The sequence below is a fragment of the Seriola dumerili genome, unplaced genomic scaffold (assembly GCF_002260705.1).
Source record: "Seriola dumerili isolate Sdu_G_001 unplaced genomic scaffold, Sdu_1.0 BDQW01001040.1, whole genome shotgun sequence".
Lineage (NCBI taxonomy): Eukaryota > Metazoa > Chordata > Actinopteri > Carangiformes > Carangidae > Seriola > Seriola dumerili.
In genome coordinates, this window is record NW_019175295.1 from 588,411 (window position 1) to 608,774 (window position 20,364).

General features: G+C 41.4%; 2 protein-coding genes across 3 annotated transcripts in view; both read right to left on the minus strand.

The window, feature by feature from the left end:
• The window catches only part of LOC111237621 (tartrate-resistant acid phosphatase type 5-like), a 5,863-nt gene extending 5,805 nt beyond the window's left edge, over positions 1–58 (minus strand). Inside the window, exon 1 of the mRNA XM_022766778.1 lies at positions 1–58. This exon is cut by the window's left edge and continues 212 nt beyond it. The gene's annotated coding sequence lies outside the window, so the exon portion shown is untranslated.
• A 2,023-nt stretch (positions 59–2,081) lies between these two features.
• Positions 2,082–20,173, minus strand: abcd3 (ATP binding cassette subfamily D member 3). Of its 2 annotated transcripts, none has more exons than XM_022766776.1 (23): positions 20,010–20,173; positions 19,049–19,085; positions 18,865–18,966; positions 17,558–17,646; positions 14,796–14,865; positions 13,622–13,719; positions 12,947–13,070; positions 11,715–11,771; positions 11,239–11,381; positions 11,087–11,156; positions 10,562–10,631; positions 9,843–9,940; positions 9,499–9,590; positions 9,257–9,348; positions 9,087–9,159; positions 8,942–9,005; positions 7,637–7,714; positions 7,449–7,514; positions 6,764–6,853; positions 6,531–6,650; positions 5,414–5,518; positions 4,840–4,896; positions 2,082–3,651 (listed from the first exon to the last, which is right to left on the minus strand). In XM_022766776.1, exons 1-23 carry the CDS (start codon positions 20,117–20,119, stop codon positions 3,574–3,576), a joined length of 1,983 nt encoding a protein of 660 aa, XP_022622497.1. In that variant the 5' UTR covers positions 20,120–20,173; the 3' UTR covers positions 2,082–3,573. The 2 variants fall into 2 exon arrangements, with proteins under 2 accessions (XP_022622497.1, XP_022622498.1); XM_022766777.1 differs by lacking the exon at positions 14,796–14,865 and adding an exon at positions 16,341–16,410.
• Between the last annotated feature and the right edge of the window lie 191 nt (positions 20,174–20,364).

The window sequence follows — 20,364 nt, forward strand, 5'->3', positions numbered from 1 at the left end:
AGGGTTGTACAGACATGTTGTCAGCTGGTGTAACGGTGCAGACATGTGGAGTTCATGTGTTCACGCTGATTCTCTGTGAAACATTTAACTACTAAAGAAACACATGTACACCTTGTTGCTTCTGTATGTTGTGTAACTAACTCTCTGATTGGCTGTGTACTTTATTACATCACAGCTACAGGAGTGATGTGAGTTTTGATTCAGAGCTCAGCTCATGAACCTGTTAAACAGACTGTAAAACATACTCTCACTGATCAGCCTGTAAAAATGTTACTGATGCATTTACAGTGTCACATGTTTAATGTAAACTGTCACATGACCACAGCTGTTCACTTCCTGGTTGTTTGTTAACATAAAGACAAAGATATTTGGGACACATCATCTGTAACACACACACACACACACTGTTGTTTCTTTTAGTTTCACTCTGACTTCTTGTTTCCTGTTGTGTTGATTTTAGGTGAACAGCCAGACGACAAGTGTGATCCAGGAAGTCAATCAGATATGGACTTTGAGGGGAAGACATGACATCTCTCACACACACACACACACACACACACACACACACACACACACACACACACACACACACACACACACACACACACACACACACGTTCGGGCTTCTGTGATTCATAATACAGGGGGCCACAAGGATTAATGAGAAATGCAACCATCTGAATTGTGAGCTTAATGTGCAGAACATGAAACATGAAAGTTATTAAAACTGTTTTGTCAAATGACAATGTTGAGTGTCATTAGCCTATTGGACCCATTTAACATGTAGATTAGCATTATATGTAGATCATGTTGCCCATTATTGCTCCATCTCTCAAAAATGCATTAGTGCACTTTACATGTAGTGACCTGCATGTGAAATCTCGTCACATTTATTTTCCTGTAGATTTATAATACACACTAATACATACACACAGACAAACACATACATACTGACACACAAACATACACAGTAATATTACAATTCCATACATCCAATATCCACTGTCAAACTGAAACTTATAGTTAGACTTGCCTTTGAGTAACTTGAACACGTCATCAGTCATGAAGCGAAGCTCGGCTCAGGCAGTCAGGAGAGGAGTAACCTGCTTTGCAATGCTTCAGTTGCTTTGATTCACCTGTGTACATTGACCCTCTCCTCTGCTGGTCGTCCTCTGTCACTGTGATGTCATCACTTCTTCCTTTCATTAATAAACTGTGAGAGGTGAAGTTATAGTCATCGTCCACGTCCTGCTCATCTACTGAGAGCGGGAAATCAGGGGAAAAACAGGAAGTGAGGGAATTTTAAAATCACTGCACCTCCTGCGTTTGACACCACAGACAAATATTTATATCCCTGCGTTCAGCAGAGTCTCCTCTCTCAGAAAATATATACCTTCATGTGATAACAGTTATGATATTTCACTGGCAAGCCTCAGTTCAAGAGGTATATTTCAAGTCTCATTCAGTACAGTAAGTTGGCAGTTACAATCACCATGGCATCCTCTGAGTGCAGGGGGGAGGGGGAACACAGCTGTTTCAAATCAGCTGATTAGAGACTGATGTCTGTTATCAAACACTTTAGTGACATTTCTGTCAAAGACCAGCTACAGACAATGATTTACACACCTCTCAACTGGTTTCACTGGAAACATAAAATAAAATATTCCACACACACACACATTCTACTTCAACTTAAACCAAAATAAAAGATGGTGATTGTGAAGAAATAAAATGTCATTTAATAAAATCGCCTTTTCTTTAGTGAACAGGGACAGTTCAACTTCATCTTCTCCAGAAGCAGCAGCGTCCAGTTCCAGTTCTTCAATCACTCTGCAGATGTTTCTCCAAATTAGAGACAAAGCTGATCAGATTAATAACTCGTGGTCAAACTAAGAAGCACCTTCAGTAACGACCTGATGTCCTGACCTCATAGAAAATGAAACACCTCATTAAAATAACAAGTCCAATGTGAAACGTCTGTGTGAAGGAGTCACTTTTACAGACATCCTCATCTTCACCTTCATCACGCTCCTCCTCTTCTTCTCTCTCAGAAGACAGAATAAAGACGACTTTATGAAAACTCATTATTCCTACACTTTATTATTAATGCAGTATTATTACAAAACCATGGTACAGCTAGGCTCCTCTCCATCCTCACATAGAGTTACAGTGTATTCAGTGTATTAGTGTGACATAGACAGGGGGGTCATGGCAGAGGGGGGGTCTGATGTCGTACTGAGAGAAGCCATCATTGCACTTTAGAGCCACTGAGCTCCTGTTAAATCAAATTAACATAATTATCAACAACTTTTCATCCAACACCCAGAAATATATTAAATCAAACAGAAATTCATTCATGGGAAATGCTAACTATCAGATTGTAATATGAAAATAATAATAATTAATAAAAATAATGAATCTCTGATGTTTTCTGAGTATGGACCAATCATGTGGCTTCATCTGAGCTAATCCACCAATCAGATTTCACTTCAGTTTCCTCACCTGAGCTGATCACAACAAACCACAGAGGAATAAACTGACTGACCCTCTTCACTGGCTCATTAATTATTCATGAAGTGTTTGATCGTTGATCAGTTAATGACTGTAGTTTAAACCAGATCAGAGTGAAGTTCATGTGACTGTAGACCGAGCTGTGTCTCTAATGTGGAGCAAGCTTACATCACTTCCTGTTTCCTGACAGTCCCCGCCCACTCTCAGCTCCTCCTCTGTTGTTTGGTCACATGACTGTTTATCAGAGAGACCAGGTCTCAGGTCCACCTGTCAGCTCCCACCACAGATCAATGACAGATTAACAATATTGATAATCATCAAACATATTAGAGGAGGAATGTTTACGTACAGCGACTGGAGGGTCAGAGGTCGGTCTAACATCTGTCTCTGAACCAGGTTGTTCACTTCCTGTTTGTCCTGGAGCTCCAGCAGCTGTGGTTGATTTCCTAGGTCCTTCATCTCGTTATTACTGATTAATTATCACATTATCTAGAGATAAATGATCTGATGATGATGTGATGAAGACCATGATCTAATGGTCATTTTAATTTTAATTAAAGCCAGTTTTACAAGGAATGATTTCTGTTGTCTCTGCTGTTCTGACTGGTTTTGTGGTTGTGATGATTCATGACTCATGATAACTGTTACACACACACATATACACATATATATATATATATATATATATATATATATAGTAATACTGCAGTATATACTACAGTACATACTGCAGTATCCAGTTTACTGTGGAACATGGTTCCTCAGTTTCCTCTCCAGACTGAGCTACATTACAGCTGAGCTCTGACTCCAGCTGTTCACTTCACACACTCGTCTCCAGTGTGTACAACACACCCAGATGTTGGCAACATAAATTACAGATGTTTTATAATCACACTGAACAAATTAATGGTTAGATCCTTTCCATAAAAAGAGAAACAAGGCTGAGAGTTACAAATGATTAAAAACATTATTCTCTAGGTTTAGCTATAACTTCTGTCTCGAGTGCAAAGAATCAATGGACTGGTTTCATCAGAGCAGTGCATTCTGGGATATCCTCAGCAGTTAGGAGCCGAACTCCACCGTCTCCTCTGTGATGGGCTTGAACTCGTATTTTCCTCTGCCATCCATGTGGAGATAGTACTGCATGAGAGAAAGACAAAGGTCAAGCTGATGAAACGATCAGTGAAACTGAACGAAGACGGTCCGTGTGTTTGAAAATGAGAAAATCAACACGTGTCCTGGTTACCATTTAGAAAAAGGAAACAAAAAACGGAAAATTACAAAATAAACTCATCTGTTTTTCCTTGATGTGATTAGAAATTGAAATCAGGAATTGAAATACCTGTGCGCAAATGATCTTTCTCAATTTTTATGTTAATTTTTTTGGTGACCCAGAAAAACAGATAACAGTTTGTTTTGTCTCTTTCCATTTTTTGTCTCCCTTTTTCTAAATGGTAACCAGGAAACAAGCTGTTTCCTGATTTTGGTTTTCTCATTTAAAAGCGAACATTCATGCCTCCAAGTACACAGACTGTATATCCATGTGTCAGACTGACTGACTGACAGTAACAGAAATCACTTAACTGACTGCAACAACATGACAGAGATTTTCATCCTGCACATCATCAGTGAGTCACTGGGTGAACTCAGTTTAGGGCTGATGCAGTCCACACCACAGGTATCTGGAGAGGTGATCAGACTTTGTTTCTCAGGCTCTGAACTTCAGCACATTCAGTTTGAAATCAAATAATGGATACTTCATGAAAGTGTCATGTGTCAGGAGGGTGTCACAGACCTGAAGCTGGTCGGACCTGAACCAAGATAACAGAGTGACACCAAGTAGTTTATCTGGTTCAGCAGGAGTTTGTGACAGAGTGTATTATGGGTATGAGCTAACCAGAGTCTGCAGCTGTGAGCAGGTCGTTCGTTAGTTAGTTAGTCAGTTAGTTAGTTAGTGAGGAACGTCTCTGTACTGGGTTAGATTCTTCAGTGACCAGGTCACTTCTAGTTTTCACTCCAGCGTCACCTCTTTACTCCTCATACTGACACAAAACTACACCTCAATCTAAACGAGCTCGTCTGTGTGTAACCATGAAAAGACACACAGCTGCCTGAAAAACAGGTGTCCAGTTACTTCTGTTAACGAGCTCCGTCTAGCACACTGTTCTTCTGTTAACGAGTGTCATTATCTTCACTTTAGTAAAACCTGACCGTTTCCCACATCTTCACCTGGTGTGGTTCTCTGTGGACAGACATGTTTTACTACTGGATACCTTGAGTATGTGAACTGACATCCTGCAGTGAAGCAGTGGAACCATCTGTTCTTACCTTGTGGTGCTTCCACAGAGACTTTCTGTGGGACACTGTGAACAAGGTGATGCCCACCTGTCAATCAAAGAAAACACAGGTAGTACTGGATCCAGATCAACAGGAAGAGACCCTCATCTACATCAGACAGGTTATAACTGTGTTAACTTGAAGTACAAACAAGGACTGTGACAGAGGAAGCTTCTCCATCACACGGTCACCAGGCTGAACTGTGAACTCTAACATCTGATGAACAGCTTCATCATAAAATAATCATCACACAGGACACACACACACACACGACACACACACGACACACACACGACACACACACACACTCTGAGGCATTCAAACACCAACAGCTAACACGTGACATGCTAATCTGTTCAGTTCAATTCATTAATGAGAAATATGAGAAAATACTGTTCAACATGATTTCTTTGACTAAGAGGAGGTGACGAGCTTGTGGTGTGTGTTGTTGTATCTCTTGTCATGTTGTTGATGTGTTGTTGTATCTCTTGTGTTGTTGTGTGTTGTTGTCGTGTTGCTGTAACTCTTGTTGTGTTGTGTTGTTGTTGTTGTTGTTGTATCGTACCGTCCTGCAGTGGCTGTAGATGTAATCCTCCACGTCTACACTCACTGCACTGGTGCACTCATCCAAGATGGCAAACTGAGGTTTATGGTAGAACAGTCTGGCCATCTGCACAGCAACAGACACACATCATCATCATCATCATTAACTAAAACCAGAATCATTAATGAAGGTCCAGTAATCTGTGACTGATGCAGTTTTTCTGACAGTTTAACAGATACAAAAGATCAATGGTCTCATGACTGAATGACCCCAACATCTTCATTAACATAAACAAACAAACAAACAAACAAACAAACAAACAAACAAACAAACAAACAAGTCTGGAAGCAGCACCAGGAACATGTGGATGACTGTTTGTCATTAGTTAATGAAATGTGTTTGTTTTCATTTCATCATGAGACAGAGGCCTGTTCAGACCTGGTGTTAACACCTGAACTTAGAGCTGACCACTGTGATGGGATCACCTGAGACAGATGTTGATACCAGGTCTAGACAGGAACAGACTCAGACCAGGAACCTGGTGAAGTGAATCACAGTTTGAACCTTTCACCTTTGCTCTGAGAGCAAGCTCCTTATCAATGAGTCACATATATTTAACTCTTAATTCAATGTTTCAATCTCATCCATCTCTAATGTTTTAGGTTTGACTTTAAACCTGATCACCTGATTGATCAGACTGATTTGATCTAATGATCTAAAGATGAAGGCAGGAAGTTCATCTGTTCACATGTTGGATTTAAAGTCGTGTAGATGATCATCAGACATCATGAAGAGAAGCTGGGATTGAAGCAGCAGTGGGATTTGAACCCTCAACCACAGGACTGAGAGACAGTTTAACACTGAGCTACGTGAGAAGGTTCCTCTGTGGTCGAGGCCCAGGAGAGTTTGACACAGACTAAAAAATAACTTTTCATCTTCCAGAAACAGGGACATGTTGATGCTAATTAGACATTCAGCACAGAAACTGGTGATTCAGTCCTGGTCAGTCCGTCTCTGGAATCAGGAGCATCGACTGTTGTTGCAGATATCTGAAAATCAATCATGATCTTTTCTAAACTAACAGAATGACGTGTTGTCAGTGATGTGACTCTGATGTGAGTGTGTGCTGCTTCCTTACAGCCATCCTCTGCTTCTCCCCTCCACTGAGGACGTCCATCCAGTCCTGGACTGAGTCCCAGCTGCCCTCCCTGTCCAGGATGTGACCCAGCTGAACGTTGTCCAGGTAATCCTTCAACACCTGGACACACACACACACAGATGATGACTGTAATTAGAAACACACACACAGCAGTGGAGGTGAAGTAAGGGTGTGTGTGTGTGTGTGTGTGTGTGTGTGTGTGTGGTGTTCACCTGATCAGAGATGCCTTTCCTCCTCTGCTCCTCATAGGTGTCGGGGTAGATGACCTGGTCCCTCAGAGAGCCCAGAGTCATGTAGGGTCTCTGGACCGACACAGAACCAGAAGACTCAGCTCCTCCTCCATCAGTTCAATTCTCACAGTTTATTTTAAATCACTGAACTTTGATGTTTGAACAGACCTGAGATTTTAACCCTAAACATTCAGTACAAACACACTGTAAAACCTGTATCTGTAGTCATGGAAACAGTGTCTGATTTCACTACGTTATGTCCTGATCCAGAATCTGGGTCTCATGAGTCATGGATCAACTTTACCTGAGCATAAACCGTGTTGCTGCTTATAACTATAACAACTATAATAACTAAAATAACTGCAGCTGAAACACATCTGGTGTGAGAATCTGAGATTTGAGAGTCTGAAGTGAGAGTCTGAGGCGTGAGAGTCTGAGGTGAGAGAGTCTGAGGCGTGAGAGTCTGAGGCGTGAGAGTCTGAGGCGTGAGAGTCTGAGATTTGAGAGTCTGAAGTGAGAGTCTGAGGCGTGAGAGTCTGAGGCGTGAGAGTCTGAGGCGTGAGAGTCTGAGGCGTGAGAGTCTGAGGCGTGAGAGTCTGAGGCGTGAGAGTCTGAGGCGTGAGAGTCTGAGGTGTGAGTGAAGACGTGACCTACAGAGGATGTTTACCTGTGGGACGTAGAAGAGCTTCCCTCTCTCAGGTTTTGTCAGGCTTCCTCCAAACAGAGGCCACAGCTGTAAACACATGTGGAGTAACTTTATATTAATAAACAAACCAAAATGTTCAAAATGTGTCTATTTACTGAACAAACTGGTTTAGCTTTGGTTCCCAGTTAGCTACAGTAACTGGTTCTCACCTCTCCCAGCACTCTGAACAGGGAGCTCTTTCCACAGCCATTTGGTCCACACACAAGAACATTGGTACCAGACCGAACCTTCAGAACAGAGACACAATCACACAACATGACAGAGACACACCTGAACACACACCTGTAAAATCACACACACGTGTAAGAACGACCTGGTTTCTACACACACAGAGTCTGTGACTGTGGACTGATGAAGATCTGAACTCTTCATCCTCAGTCTCTCTGATGTTCCTCTTTATAAGTCAAAGTGTCTGAGCCTCTAAACCTCCAGTCTGGTTTCACTGACTGACTCCAGGGTCTGATTCATAAATGACGTGTACACACAGAAACCATGCATTCACCATTTCCTGCTCATGAATTAGTTTTCATAAACACAGTGTTACCTCACTTCCTGTGACATGTGAACACACAGTTCTACACAGATCATTATCATCATTATAAGTTTTATAATAATTTAACATTTGATAAACAGAGATAATTGTGTTTGTGTCTAATATCTTATTATTGATCGTGAGTCCTTGTGTAACTGTCTGATATTTTAATATTGACTGATCTCAGTGTCGGAGCCTCTGGAGCCTCGTTAAGACTCTAGTCCCAGTAAATGAAGCTCAGAGTGAAACAGGACTTTACATCAGAGTGATTGTACTGAAGTAAACTGATGATATTTTTACCTCAGTTTGTTCTTCTGTCTCGTCTTTCTTCTCTGTGTCTGATCACTTGTTTCTATACAAACTGATTGATTAGGGGAGAGTCTTCATCCATTTATGGAGAATTGTGGGAATAGAAATGAGGCTCGTTCACATGAGTGAGATTTATAAAGAGGAACCATGTGAACGCACGGCTTTATAATATATATAATATATAATTTATAATTCTGATGAAGGGAATGTGTCTGAATATTTCTGGTTTTGTGCGTCACATAGTTTCAGTCATGAATCTACAGTTTTATGATTCTGGAGCCTGGAGTCTGATAACTCCTGGCTCCTGTAGCTTCTGTTCATATCATTAGTTGAGGTTCACACACTGTTTCAGCTGCACTCTGACTGTTTGAATGTGTGTTGTTAGTTCAGACAGATTGTGTTTGTTCCTTACTGTAACTTAGATAAAGATCTGATCAGGTTTTAAATAAATTCATACATAAACACGGATCGTTCTAAAGGGTCACTGACTTCTTCTTGTCTCATTACCTGATAAAACAAACTGAACCAGATTTCAAACTAATTCATTGATTCAGTGAATCCCAGTTCACCTATCTCATAATGATGATGATGATGATGATGATGAGAGCTTTACCTCAAATGTGAGGTCTCTGATCAGGACGTCTCCGTTGGGTGTAGCTAGTGGAGTGTGGTCAAACCTAAAAATAAACATCAATCAACTGAGTTCAGAAAAATAAATTATATTTTATATTAAAGTGTCCAATAAGAGCCTGACTTACTTGATGATGTTGTCTCTGTTGATAATTTGACCACTTCCAGGCACCAGGACGAGTTTCTCTGCAGCGTCCAACTCTGAGGCGAAGGAACAAACAGCTGCAGTTATTTAATATGAATATATATCTATATAGATATATATATACACATATCTGTGATTAGGAGTCATGTGTACCCTTCTCCTGCTGGGAGACCATGGTGCGCTCATATTTCCCAGCATTCAGCTCTTTCAGGACTTTCATGAGTTCAGTGATGCGAGCCGTGAACCTGAGACAACATGAATCAGATGAAGATGTAATTGATCAGAACAGATCCTGGGTCAGTCTCATTCAGAGAGATGATATTATCAGTACCGGACAATGACAGCAGCTGTGAGGACAGGTAAAATGAGCAGTGTCAGTGTTTTACATCACTCACCCTGAGAGGCGGGTCATCTCTCGACCAGCCAGTACAATCCTGCCCAGGGCCTGGGACATTCTCAGCAGCATCCTCCCACTCTGGTAATAGTCCTGCAGTATCCAGATTAGGTCACATCACTACAACATCACAGCTCTGAAACAGGCTTCACACTGTTCCACATGTTTCTACCAGAAACCTTCAGTGTGTCTGTATTTAGAGACAGGGTCACTGGAATAAGAACCAGACGACCTGGTTGTGGACTGGTCTGACAGGTCGGTGTCATACATACAAGACCCGACCTCTCTCTCTCTGTGTGTGTGTGTGTGTGTGTGTGTGTGTGTGTGTGTGTGTATGTGTCTAACCTCCAGCAGCTCAGAGTGTGTGCTGTGCAGGTGTCGGGGGTGGGACAGATTTAGGAATGGCCGGCTGACCACCAGGTAACCCACCACAGTGGCCAGGTCTGCAGAGAGAGAGAGAGAGAGAGAGAGAGAAGACAGAGAGGGAGAGAGACAGAGAGGGAGAGAGAGACACAGAGAGGGAGAGAGAGACAGAGACAGAGAGACAGACAGAGAGAGAGAGAGAGACAGAGAGAGAGACAGAGAGAGAGAGAGAGAACAGAGAGACAGAGACAGAGAGGGAGAGAGACAGAGACAGAGAGGGAGAGAGAGACAGAGAGAGAGGGAGAGAGAGAGAGAGAAAGAGGGAGAGAGAGACAGACACAGAGAGACAGGGAGACAGAGAGAGAGGGAGAGGGAAAGAAGACCCAACTTAATCACAGGAATCAGTATCAGTGTTAACACCAAGTCCTGTTCCATATAAAACATTATGTATAATTAAAGGAAACTAAATCTAATTTATTTAAATTATGGATCCACATTTAGATTAAACGGAAAATATGAATCTGTGTCTGTTAGTCGGTGTCGAAAAAACAAAACTAATATTTATGTGTTTGTATGTTTCTTTTATTTGTTGTTTGTTGAAATGTTTACTTTTTTATACTTACTTTTAGTAAAGCAAATTAATACATTCCAATGATTTGACCTGAATATAGTTAATTAAATTAAGAAACATATCTTCTTACACTTGGCTATTATACTGTCCACAAACCCCATGGAGAAACGAAAGAAGATGAAGTTGTGTAGGTGATCCACCTGCAGGATGAAATAAATAAAGGAAAACACACAGTGATGAGGACAGACAATCTACACTGTCATAGCATCTCTTACAAATATAAAATATAATATATTCTATAATATAATATAATATTCTATAATATAATACAATATAATATAATAAAGTTCTGTTCCTTTCAGAATAAAACCTGATATTTCTGTGGTTGTCATACACGTGATGCAGCCAGATGTTGTACATCATGTGTCTCTGGTTTATAACCAATGACAACACTGATGCTCCAGTGCTTTAACTTCTCTCCCTGCTGCTGTGTCGTAGAGGACTACACCAGGACACTGTGACATCACTGGTGGGTGGGGTTACAGGTACCACAACACACTCCTGACTATACCCAGCAACAGCAGTCAGAGGTCAGAGGTCATAGGTGACAGAGGACCTGGTCATGGAGGCTAAACACTGTCAAACCGGGACTCACCAGCTTTTTGAAGGTGGAGTGGATGGTCTGTTTCTCCCTCGTGTTCCCGTTGTAGAAGGCGATCTCCTCACTGAAGAGGAAGAAGACATACCCACATGTTACAGTGTTCCAGTGAACAGCGACAAGAGTCTGAGCTGCTGCAGGTGTTTTACCTGTTGGTGATGAGGCGGGAGTTGACGTAGCGGTACTCTCCCTCGTAGCGCTGCTCCGTCACTGTCATCTTTCCTATTGGCCTCCTCAGTCTGGTCAGGAACAGACCAGAGATCAGCAGGTAGGCCATCATGATGGCTGGGCCCTGGGGAGGGGGGTTAACACAATGACATCACTTCCTGTTTGTCACTGTAGGATGTGTGTAGTAAAGACCGTGATTACATGAAACACATTTTCTCTCCTGTGCAGATTCAGTTTAAAAAGATGCAGGATGATGGTGAAATCTGAGGAAGAAGAAGAAGGAGGAGGAGGAGGAGAAAGAGAAGGAGAAGACGACGACGAAGGAGGAGGAGGAAAAAGAGGAGAAGAAGTAGTAGAAGAAGAAGAAGAAGAAGAAGTGGTCTATTTCCACAGACTGAAGAAAACCTGCAGAAGAAGAAGCAGCTGGAGATAATCTGTGTTTCTGTGATCTTCTCACCTGAGCACCGATGGCACTTGTCAGCTTGAAGATGTACAGACCGATGTCCAACAGAGGCTGCAGGACAGAGGACACACAGCTGGAGATGATGCTGCTAGATAATAAATTCAGTGAGGTCTATACAACAGAGGAGGACTTCAGATGACCCTGGGTCACCTCAGCTGGTCTGCTCTGAATCATCATGATGTATGAACGGACTCGTGTATCTGTGGGTAAACCTGGTTCAATGACCTCATGTAACCTCTCCCTCAGACCAAATGAGGATGTTTACATATCCATGTTTACACATGATGAAATACAACAACACAGCTCACCTGCTCTGTCTGGGTCAAGTCTGTGGATTCAGGTCTTTCTAAAACATCTGGGGCCAGCTGCACAAAACACCTTAAGTTAAGATTTCCTTAAAATAAAATACAAATAACATAAAAATAAAACAGAAATAATAAAATCTGTTGCACAGAACACCCTTAAGTCTTCTCCCTAAGGATTCCTTAATATATTCACTTAAGTATTTAAGGTTTCTCCTGATCTCAGTCTGATACTTAAGGAAACACTTAAAGTCATTAAACTGTAAAAGACCTTAGAGACCGAACTAAAGAGAAACCTTCAGGTTCCTCTGATCGTCTCTGAACTCAACATGTCTGAGTTCATGGTGAGAGATGAAGAGGAGGAACGTCCCAACAAGAGTTTGAACCTGATGGAGCCTCAACCAGAGGAATGGATTTATTGATTTTACTCTATAGATTTGATCAGCAGTTATTGATGATTTGATCACTCCACTTTCCTTCTTCTGTGAGACGATACAGGTGAGATGTTCACCGCTGTCACAAGCGCTACTGCCAGCAAACAAACGGTCTCCATGGAAACTGTAGAATTTTATCGCTGTAAAATCTCCTTCACTGCTGTAAAAATGTTTTCCTTAACAAATGAAACCTTTGATTCTGTGCAACACCCTTAAGTAAATCCCTCAGCTAAGGAGAAATTCAACCTTAAGTGACAAGAAAACTTAAGGTGTTTTTTGCAACTGGCCCCTGAACACACAGAGTCTATAAACGATCTATGGAGGATCTATTTGTCCAGTCTTGGACTGACCCTCTACAGTCTGGCTGCAGTGAGTCATAGATCAGAGGTGACCTGATGGAGTGATGATCCTTCCTCTCTGATCTATGACTCCTGGACTTCCTGATCCTGAACCGGATCAAGTCTCAGCTGACAGTATACACAGTCAGTACCTTGCTGAGGTTGGAGTACAGGTCCACCACACTGTTGCAGAACTTCTCCACGTCCTGTGTCAGCAGCTGGTCTGCGTTGGCTATCCGGTTGTCCAGGTTTCCCATTTTGTAGTAGGTGAAACCTCTGCGGAGCCAGAACACAAGACTCAGAGACCAGGCCCCACACAAGACCAGGTTCTACATGTGACAGTCAGAACCAGAGAATCCATAGCTATGACTGACTTCATGAGCCATTTGTTTTCTGTACTGTTTTCAATGCACCAGGCTGATTGTGTATCTTATATCTCAGGTCAGTTACACAGTCACAACACTAGATGATTATTCTGCTTATCTATCGATTTGTTATTTATCTTTTTAATCAATTATTAAATCAAATAATAGTTTAAGTGTCCACGTTTCCCAGAGTACTAATGTTGACCAACAACAGATCTTTGCAACCACATTAAACCAATAAAATCAGTATTAATCAGTATCTATAATTGTCTCATTTGCTGCTCAGGTGTCTGTTTGATAAATTATGTTATAGATAAAATGACTTAATTTAAATTTAATTATTAAATACATTAAATGAAATGACTGACTGACTTTAAATTTAATTTACTTATTAACCACATTAAATTAAATCTGACTGAGTGAGTGGTGGGACAGCAGCTGTGATTCTGCTGCAGTACTCACTGCAGGTACTGGTCATATAAACTCTTTGTGAGCCTCTCTCGAAACCTCAGCTTCAATTCGTTCAGGCCCAACTTCAGGAAGTTGTTCACCAAGGCAATCTGCAACGAGCCGGTCACACAGAGACAAGTGTCAGACAACAGTCAGAGTCACAGTCAGACATAGTCAGAGTCAGTCAGAGTCACAGTCATTCAGAGGCACAGTTGGACATAGTCAGAATCAGTCAGAGACACAGTCAGTCAGAGTCAGACATAGTCACAGTCAGTCAGAGTCACAGTCAGTCAGAGTCACAGTCAGTCAGTCAGACATAGTCAGAGTCAGTCAGAGTTACAGTCAGTCAGAGACAATCAGTCAGTCAGAGACAATCAGTCAGAGTCAGTCAGTCAGTCAGACATAGTCAGAGTCAGTCAGGCATAGTCAGAGTCACAGTCAGTCAGAGACACAGTCAGTCAGAGACACAGTCAGTCAGTCAGACATAGTCAGAGTCAGTCAGACATAGTCAGAGTCAGTCAGTCAGAGACACAGTCAGTCAGAGTCAGTCAGAGTCACAGTCAGTCAGAGACACAGTCAGTCAGAGTCAGTCAGACATAGTCAGAGTCAGTCAGAGTTACAGTCAGACAGTAAGAGAGGACATGCTGATTCTTTGTTTTAGTAGAGGACAGGGAGTAAAGGACATGCACATGCAGAATATAATTTAAAAGAGCAAAGAAAACTTCACCAGGCTGAAAACAATCTGTTTGTCTTATTGTAAACAAAACAGTAATCAATTTATCCTATTAATGAGTTCGATATATTAGTCCTCTGTGCCACTGATCCCCCCCACACACACACGTCAGGATATACTGACACTATGAGTTATTGTCTTGTCTTTTGCTTTTGTTTACAATAGAAACAGAGTATTTCCAGCCATTAAACAGTGACAGACGTGTTAGCTCAGAACAATGATCATGTCAATGGTTCTACTGTATTTATAAATGCATGAAATGATTCAATGGACATTTAGTGTTACAGTAAATTAGTAAGTGTAATTATAAATGTCAGGGTCTCCTCTGTACTCTTCAGAAACACTGAACTACAGACTTTACAGAGCACTATGTAAACATATAAACATATGTAATAATTAAGACAACACTTCAAAAAGTGTTTCAAAAGGAAGAGTTAACAAAAACACACTTACAAGTGGCATGAATTTGATAAAGCTGAACAAGTAGATCTTGAAATCTTTTGTGGAGCGACCGATAATTGCACTGCAAACCACAACATGCAGAGAGATGAGCCAACATCACAGAAGGGGAGGTGGGGGGTTGGGGTCAGAGGGACAGATACTGAAGCTTCATCAATTCAATGTCCTGAGGAACCAATTCAACATCGACAACAACATCTCACTGACAGGAATCAGACTGTGACAGTGGAGTCCTGACAGTTAATACAAGGAACATTCAATTTATAGCTCTGACCCCCCCCCCCCCCCCCCCCCCCCCACCTGATGTCACTGCACGACCAACATTGTTTTGTAACTGAATTCATTAGAACAAACAGTGAATGCAGTGACAAGTTTTACTCCTAATAATAGAATAAAATAAAGTCAGCTCTAAATCAAGCAACAGGAACGTTATAATCCAGAGAGAATCAAAGACTCTGAGTTACTGATGAAGTTTCTACTTATGGACAAAACACAGAGTTCCTGTAGAGAACCAGACAAACTGAGTATTCACCTGCAGCAGCAGTTCCAGCTGTTAAAAATGTAATGTTAAAATGTACTTACTTTGGTACCACACTACAATAAGACTTATACACTTATAAAGGATTTATAAAGTGTAAACAGGCTAATAAACTAGTTATAAACCACTCATAAAGCCTTTATAAAGGTAGTCTTATTGTGAAGAAACCATTACTTCCATTTTAAATGAACCATTGAACTGTCTGACGAACTAAAACGAACGCTTCTGTCAGATCACCAGGTTTGGACGTCGTCACTCGTTCATCTATAACTTAATTAATATCAGACGACCTGCTCTGCTCCATGTGACGACACATCTCACTCACAAATATCTTCAACTGAAAAATCCCCGCAGCAAGCTGTTGGCCATGATGAAGATGAAGATGATGATGAACACAAGATAAATTCTGCATTAACTTTGTCTTAATGACAGATTTTATATTCATTATATTGATATCATTAAATCATTCACACACTGACTGCGGCTTAATGTGTCCGCAGACCACTGATCTTCATCATCCTCGTCATCATCATCATCATCACCTGTGACCTCTACAATAACACAGTGAACAGTTTACGTTGCTGTTGAATTTAAATATACCATGATGCTGATATAAAACGTTATGGCTTTAAATTGATGAATCCATCAGACACTGACCTGTGACTTTAAAGCTGATAATAATCCGACAGTCATAGAGTTTCCTCCCATCACTACTTTATCTGATTAATGTCTCATTATTTAATTAGACACCAAAGAGAAACTCCTGAAACATCACGCTCACTGACGTCAGAAGAAATGCACATTTATAAATAGATAACATAAATTGAATGGAACTCCATGTTTTCCAGTGTTAATTGTTTTAATTTTGATTAATTTGAGCTCCTGTTAAAACCCACAGGTCAGTGTGAAGCTGTGCAGGATGAAGAAGCCCAACAGAACACTCACACAGCCACGTTACAGTGTTAATGGTTCATGGTGGTTCTCGGTGTTGGGACAGTTACCCCTGGTATGACTGATATGTAGGAATAAAAGTGCTTCTTGAACAGACTCATGTCTCTGCTTATTATACCACTGTGGAGAGTCAGAACAAAGTCATCAGTTCCTGCACACAATCAAACAGCAATGCATGATGGGACAGTCCATCTGTCACTGTAATGTCACTGAACAAGAAGAGAATGACATAATAATAATAATAATAATAATAATAACAGTTACTGCTCTATAAAAGGTCACAGTGTGACACTGGTGGTAGACTGAGTTAAAAACATATTCATTCTACATGAACTCATCTCTGAGGTAAAATCTGAAGTTGTAGCTTTTGGTCTTTATGGTCTGGAGCCACTTGACAGACGTCATTAGTTGTTGACAGTGATGCTCTGTCTTCATGGTAAATGTAGTTCTGGAGACTCCTACTGTAGCAGGAACCTCAGGGGAGGTCTGAGGACTGACAGGTCAAGAAACTCTACAAGTGAGTAGTTGAGCTCAAATGAAGGCCATGTAATAATGTAATATACTGAGGACTCATGGGTCTGAACCACAGACTGTAAATAAAGATGGACGTCACCCACAGGTTTCTGAAGCTCAGAGTGAGCTGCCTCACTGTTACCAACTTGGCAGTGTCTGACTCCGCCCCTAACTCCCAGCTAATCCAAAAATGGTCAAAGAGGAGAAGCGTGTGTGGAGAGCTGAGACTTTGGTTTGATCTGTGACAAGCATACGCTCACCGACCTGTCACTCAAAGAGGCCACGCCCTCAGTCCTCCATAACTTTAGTCCTTGATAAAATGTAAACAGGTGAGTTATATAAACAGGTGTCACGAAGGAGGAAATTATCTCTAGAGACCAAAACAGTTTTTGTACCAGGCTGTAATCATGTTTATTTCTGCTGTAAAGTTGGACATTTTAACATGGGAGTCTATGGGGACTGACTCACTGTTGGAGCCAGACTCTAGTGGTCATTAGAGGAACTGCAGCTTTTAGCTTTATGTTTCAGTCTGGAGGTTGGAGCTTGATTTAAATGCTGACAGGTCTCTGTACTGTTTTACATCCAGTCCTGAGTCTGTCATTGTCCTCACACTCACACTGCTCACCTGTCAGTCAGGTGTGGACTTGTTCACATGTGGACATAAAGCACTAACAGAGCTGTCATGGCTGCAACAGGATAAAACACAAAACCCAAAATAAAACCTTCAACAGTCATGATGTAGACAGACTCTGACCTTTCAATCATGGTGCCGTTCTGGATCATCCACACGTCACAGTAGGTCCTGGCCACCAACATGGCGGCGATAAGGATAAGGTATCCGGTCTGTGATGATGACAACAAGTCCAGAGTGAGTCCAGCCTGTGAAACTCTGCACATCATAAGTCTCTTATCTCCTGCCCTTGACTCATATCTGCTGCACTGATCGGATAATACTGAAGAGAGGAGCCATGTGACTGTGACCTTGGCTTCTGGAGCCCATGAATCTGTGTCAAAGGGCCCCGCTCTCTGTGTCTAAGGGCCCCTCTTAATAACTCTTAATAAAATGTTTATATGTTTTATGATCTGAACTCTCTGCACAGACAAACAGGAACTAAACAGATAGAAGTTTAACATCACTTAGTGAAACTTCCTGTGACATCACCTGCTGTATGCTGAGCGTCCTTACAACAGACTTTCTATGTTTGCTAAAAGCTTCTAACACAGTTTAACACAGTTTAAAGTGGGAGACCCTCAGTGTGTCTTTAATTAATCAATAAGGTTGATATGATCAGACAATATTCTCTTATCACAGATATAAACCACAATCAGTTCAAATGTTAGAAAGACTAAACTTTCCAGTCACTGAAGTTCACTGAACTCACTGTCATGTTGCTAAAACCAGTTAGAGACGACTTTAGTTTTGTGGTTTTTCCACTTAACTGTCCAGACTCTGCTCAGCATAGTTCAACCAGTCTGTCCCTGCTTCGCTGACCTCTGACCTTTGACCCATCTGATCTATTCAGAGCTTTTTGATTTTCACCCATCTGACACCAACAATCATGAAGCTCAGAGTCTCTGAGATCACATTTGTCCTCATTAACTGAAGCTCCTCACCTGGACCTGTTGCTGCCTTATATACACACACAAACACACACACACACACACACACACACACACACACACACACACACACACACACACATCACCTCAACTTTATTACACTTTTTACACGTGTAGCTACAAACACTGTGCTGACTGAGTCCTATTTGACAGAGAGGAAACACTAAAGCTGCTGCTGCTCTGCTAATGAACTGCTCTGGACCTTTAAAGATCTGCTCATACACTCAGATTTAACGATTACAATAATTTGTGTCTGATGATTTTACCACAAAAAGTTAAAATCAGTTGAATTACCTCATTAACATAAACATCTGCCCGCTCTTTACCCCTGAGATTTGTCTCCCTGTCCTTCACTGATGAGGTTCAACCACTGAAAACATCTGGACTACAGCTGGAAGTATAAACATTAATTTTAAGAATATATTAACATCAGAGTCTTACCTCCTTGCAGAAGAGTCGAGGAACCATGATCCGCAGAATCCGGAGGATTCGGAGGAAGAAAACCTTGTCCACCACTGCTCTGTCTTTTCTGCTTCCATCTTTCTGTATGAATAGAAACAACACAGGTGATTCTACTGAACAGACTCTACTGACTCTACTGAACCTTTATGAGCCTCAGACTTACCTCAGTGTTCAGCAATAGATCTGAGCCTCCTTTTCTTCTGCAAAGAAAGAACATGAATCAAATCAGACAGATTATAAAACTCAATTAAAGAACGTGATTAATGGACTGTCCCTGGACACAGATCATCCCCTCCTTCATGTCAGATGCCATTATCTCTCATCAATAATAAAACTTATGTCTCTGGCTGTGTTGGCCTATTGTGAACAATAATGCAAATCATCTTTATGGTAATATTGGTCTTTGCATGGACCTGCTGAAGTTCAGATAACAGATATTCCTGTGAGGTAATTTGATCCATAAACAATTTTAATGTTGGTTATTTTTTCTCTTTTGCTCCACTGATGAAACAGAGACAGTGATGAATCTCCATGACAACAGTCACGGTTCTGTTAATATATTTATTGAGTGAAAAAATATCCTGGCAGTGAAGATTTTAAACACAGAGAGATGATGACAGTTTAATGTATATATTCCTGGTTATAATCACTCTGACTATAAACAGGTCTCAGAGTTAATGATTTGTTTTCTCCCCGTTAAACATATTTTTAAAGTATTTATTAACAGTTACTGACATGCTCTATCACTTGTTCTTATGTTATAAGCAGTGTTGTTACAAGGGAGTGCTGTGTTACAAGTGACGACAGATTGAACTGATCATTTTAAATTGAATGTATTGATCAGAAGAGACAGAAACTGTCAGAGTTCAAACCACCGACAGACTCGTTCACACTGACTCAGTCACACTGATCCGCCATCTTTCCTCGGAGCTCAGACCTTCGTTGATCGGAGACTGAACCGGGATTTTAGCGGGTCGGTGAAACGGCCCGGCGGCAGCAGCAGGTCGCTGTCACCTGTCAGACTGGGAGGTAGCAGCTGCTAATTAGCATCCTAACAGTCGTCACAGACTCACCTGAAGACCTGAGTTTTTACACCTTTTCTCTCCGTACTTCCGCCCACTTACCCGTCCTGCCTGGCCGTCCGTCGTCGGTGCTTCAGCAGGTATAAAACCAGTAAAACGCCACCTGCTATCGAGGAGTTCTTCGCAGTCACATATTTACTGAAGGCCGCCATGTTTCTGTCACAACGACCGGTTCAGTTTGTGGAGTCTGCTTCAGTTGACAGAGGACTTCTGGGAGTTCTTCTTCTTCTTCTTCTTCTTCTCACTCTTCTTTCTGCACAGCAGATCATAGCCCCCCCTGGTGGACAGATGAGTACTCTCCAGTTTGTCCCTGTGAGTCTCTGTGTAACTGATTAATGCTGCACCTGGTGTGAATGTACAGATGATGTAGGAGAAAGTATTATTCAAATTTAATCAA

Bases quoted from the DNA above. Each gene is read 5' to 3' on its own strand.
- abcd3 (XM_022766776.1), bottom strand. From the start codon at position 20,119: ATGGCGGCCTTCAGTAAATATGTGACTGCGAAGAACTCCTCGATAGCA. The intron at 9,941-10,561 runs GTAAGAAGATAT...CTCTCTCTGCAG, and splicing joins GGACAGTATAATAGCCAAGT to ACCTGGCCACTGTGGTGGGT. The intron at 9,349-9,498 runs GTGAGTGATGTA...ATGTTGTCTCAG, and splicing joins GAGATGACCCGCCTCTCAGG to GTTCACGGCTCGCATCACTG.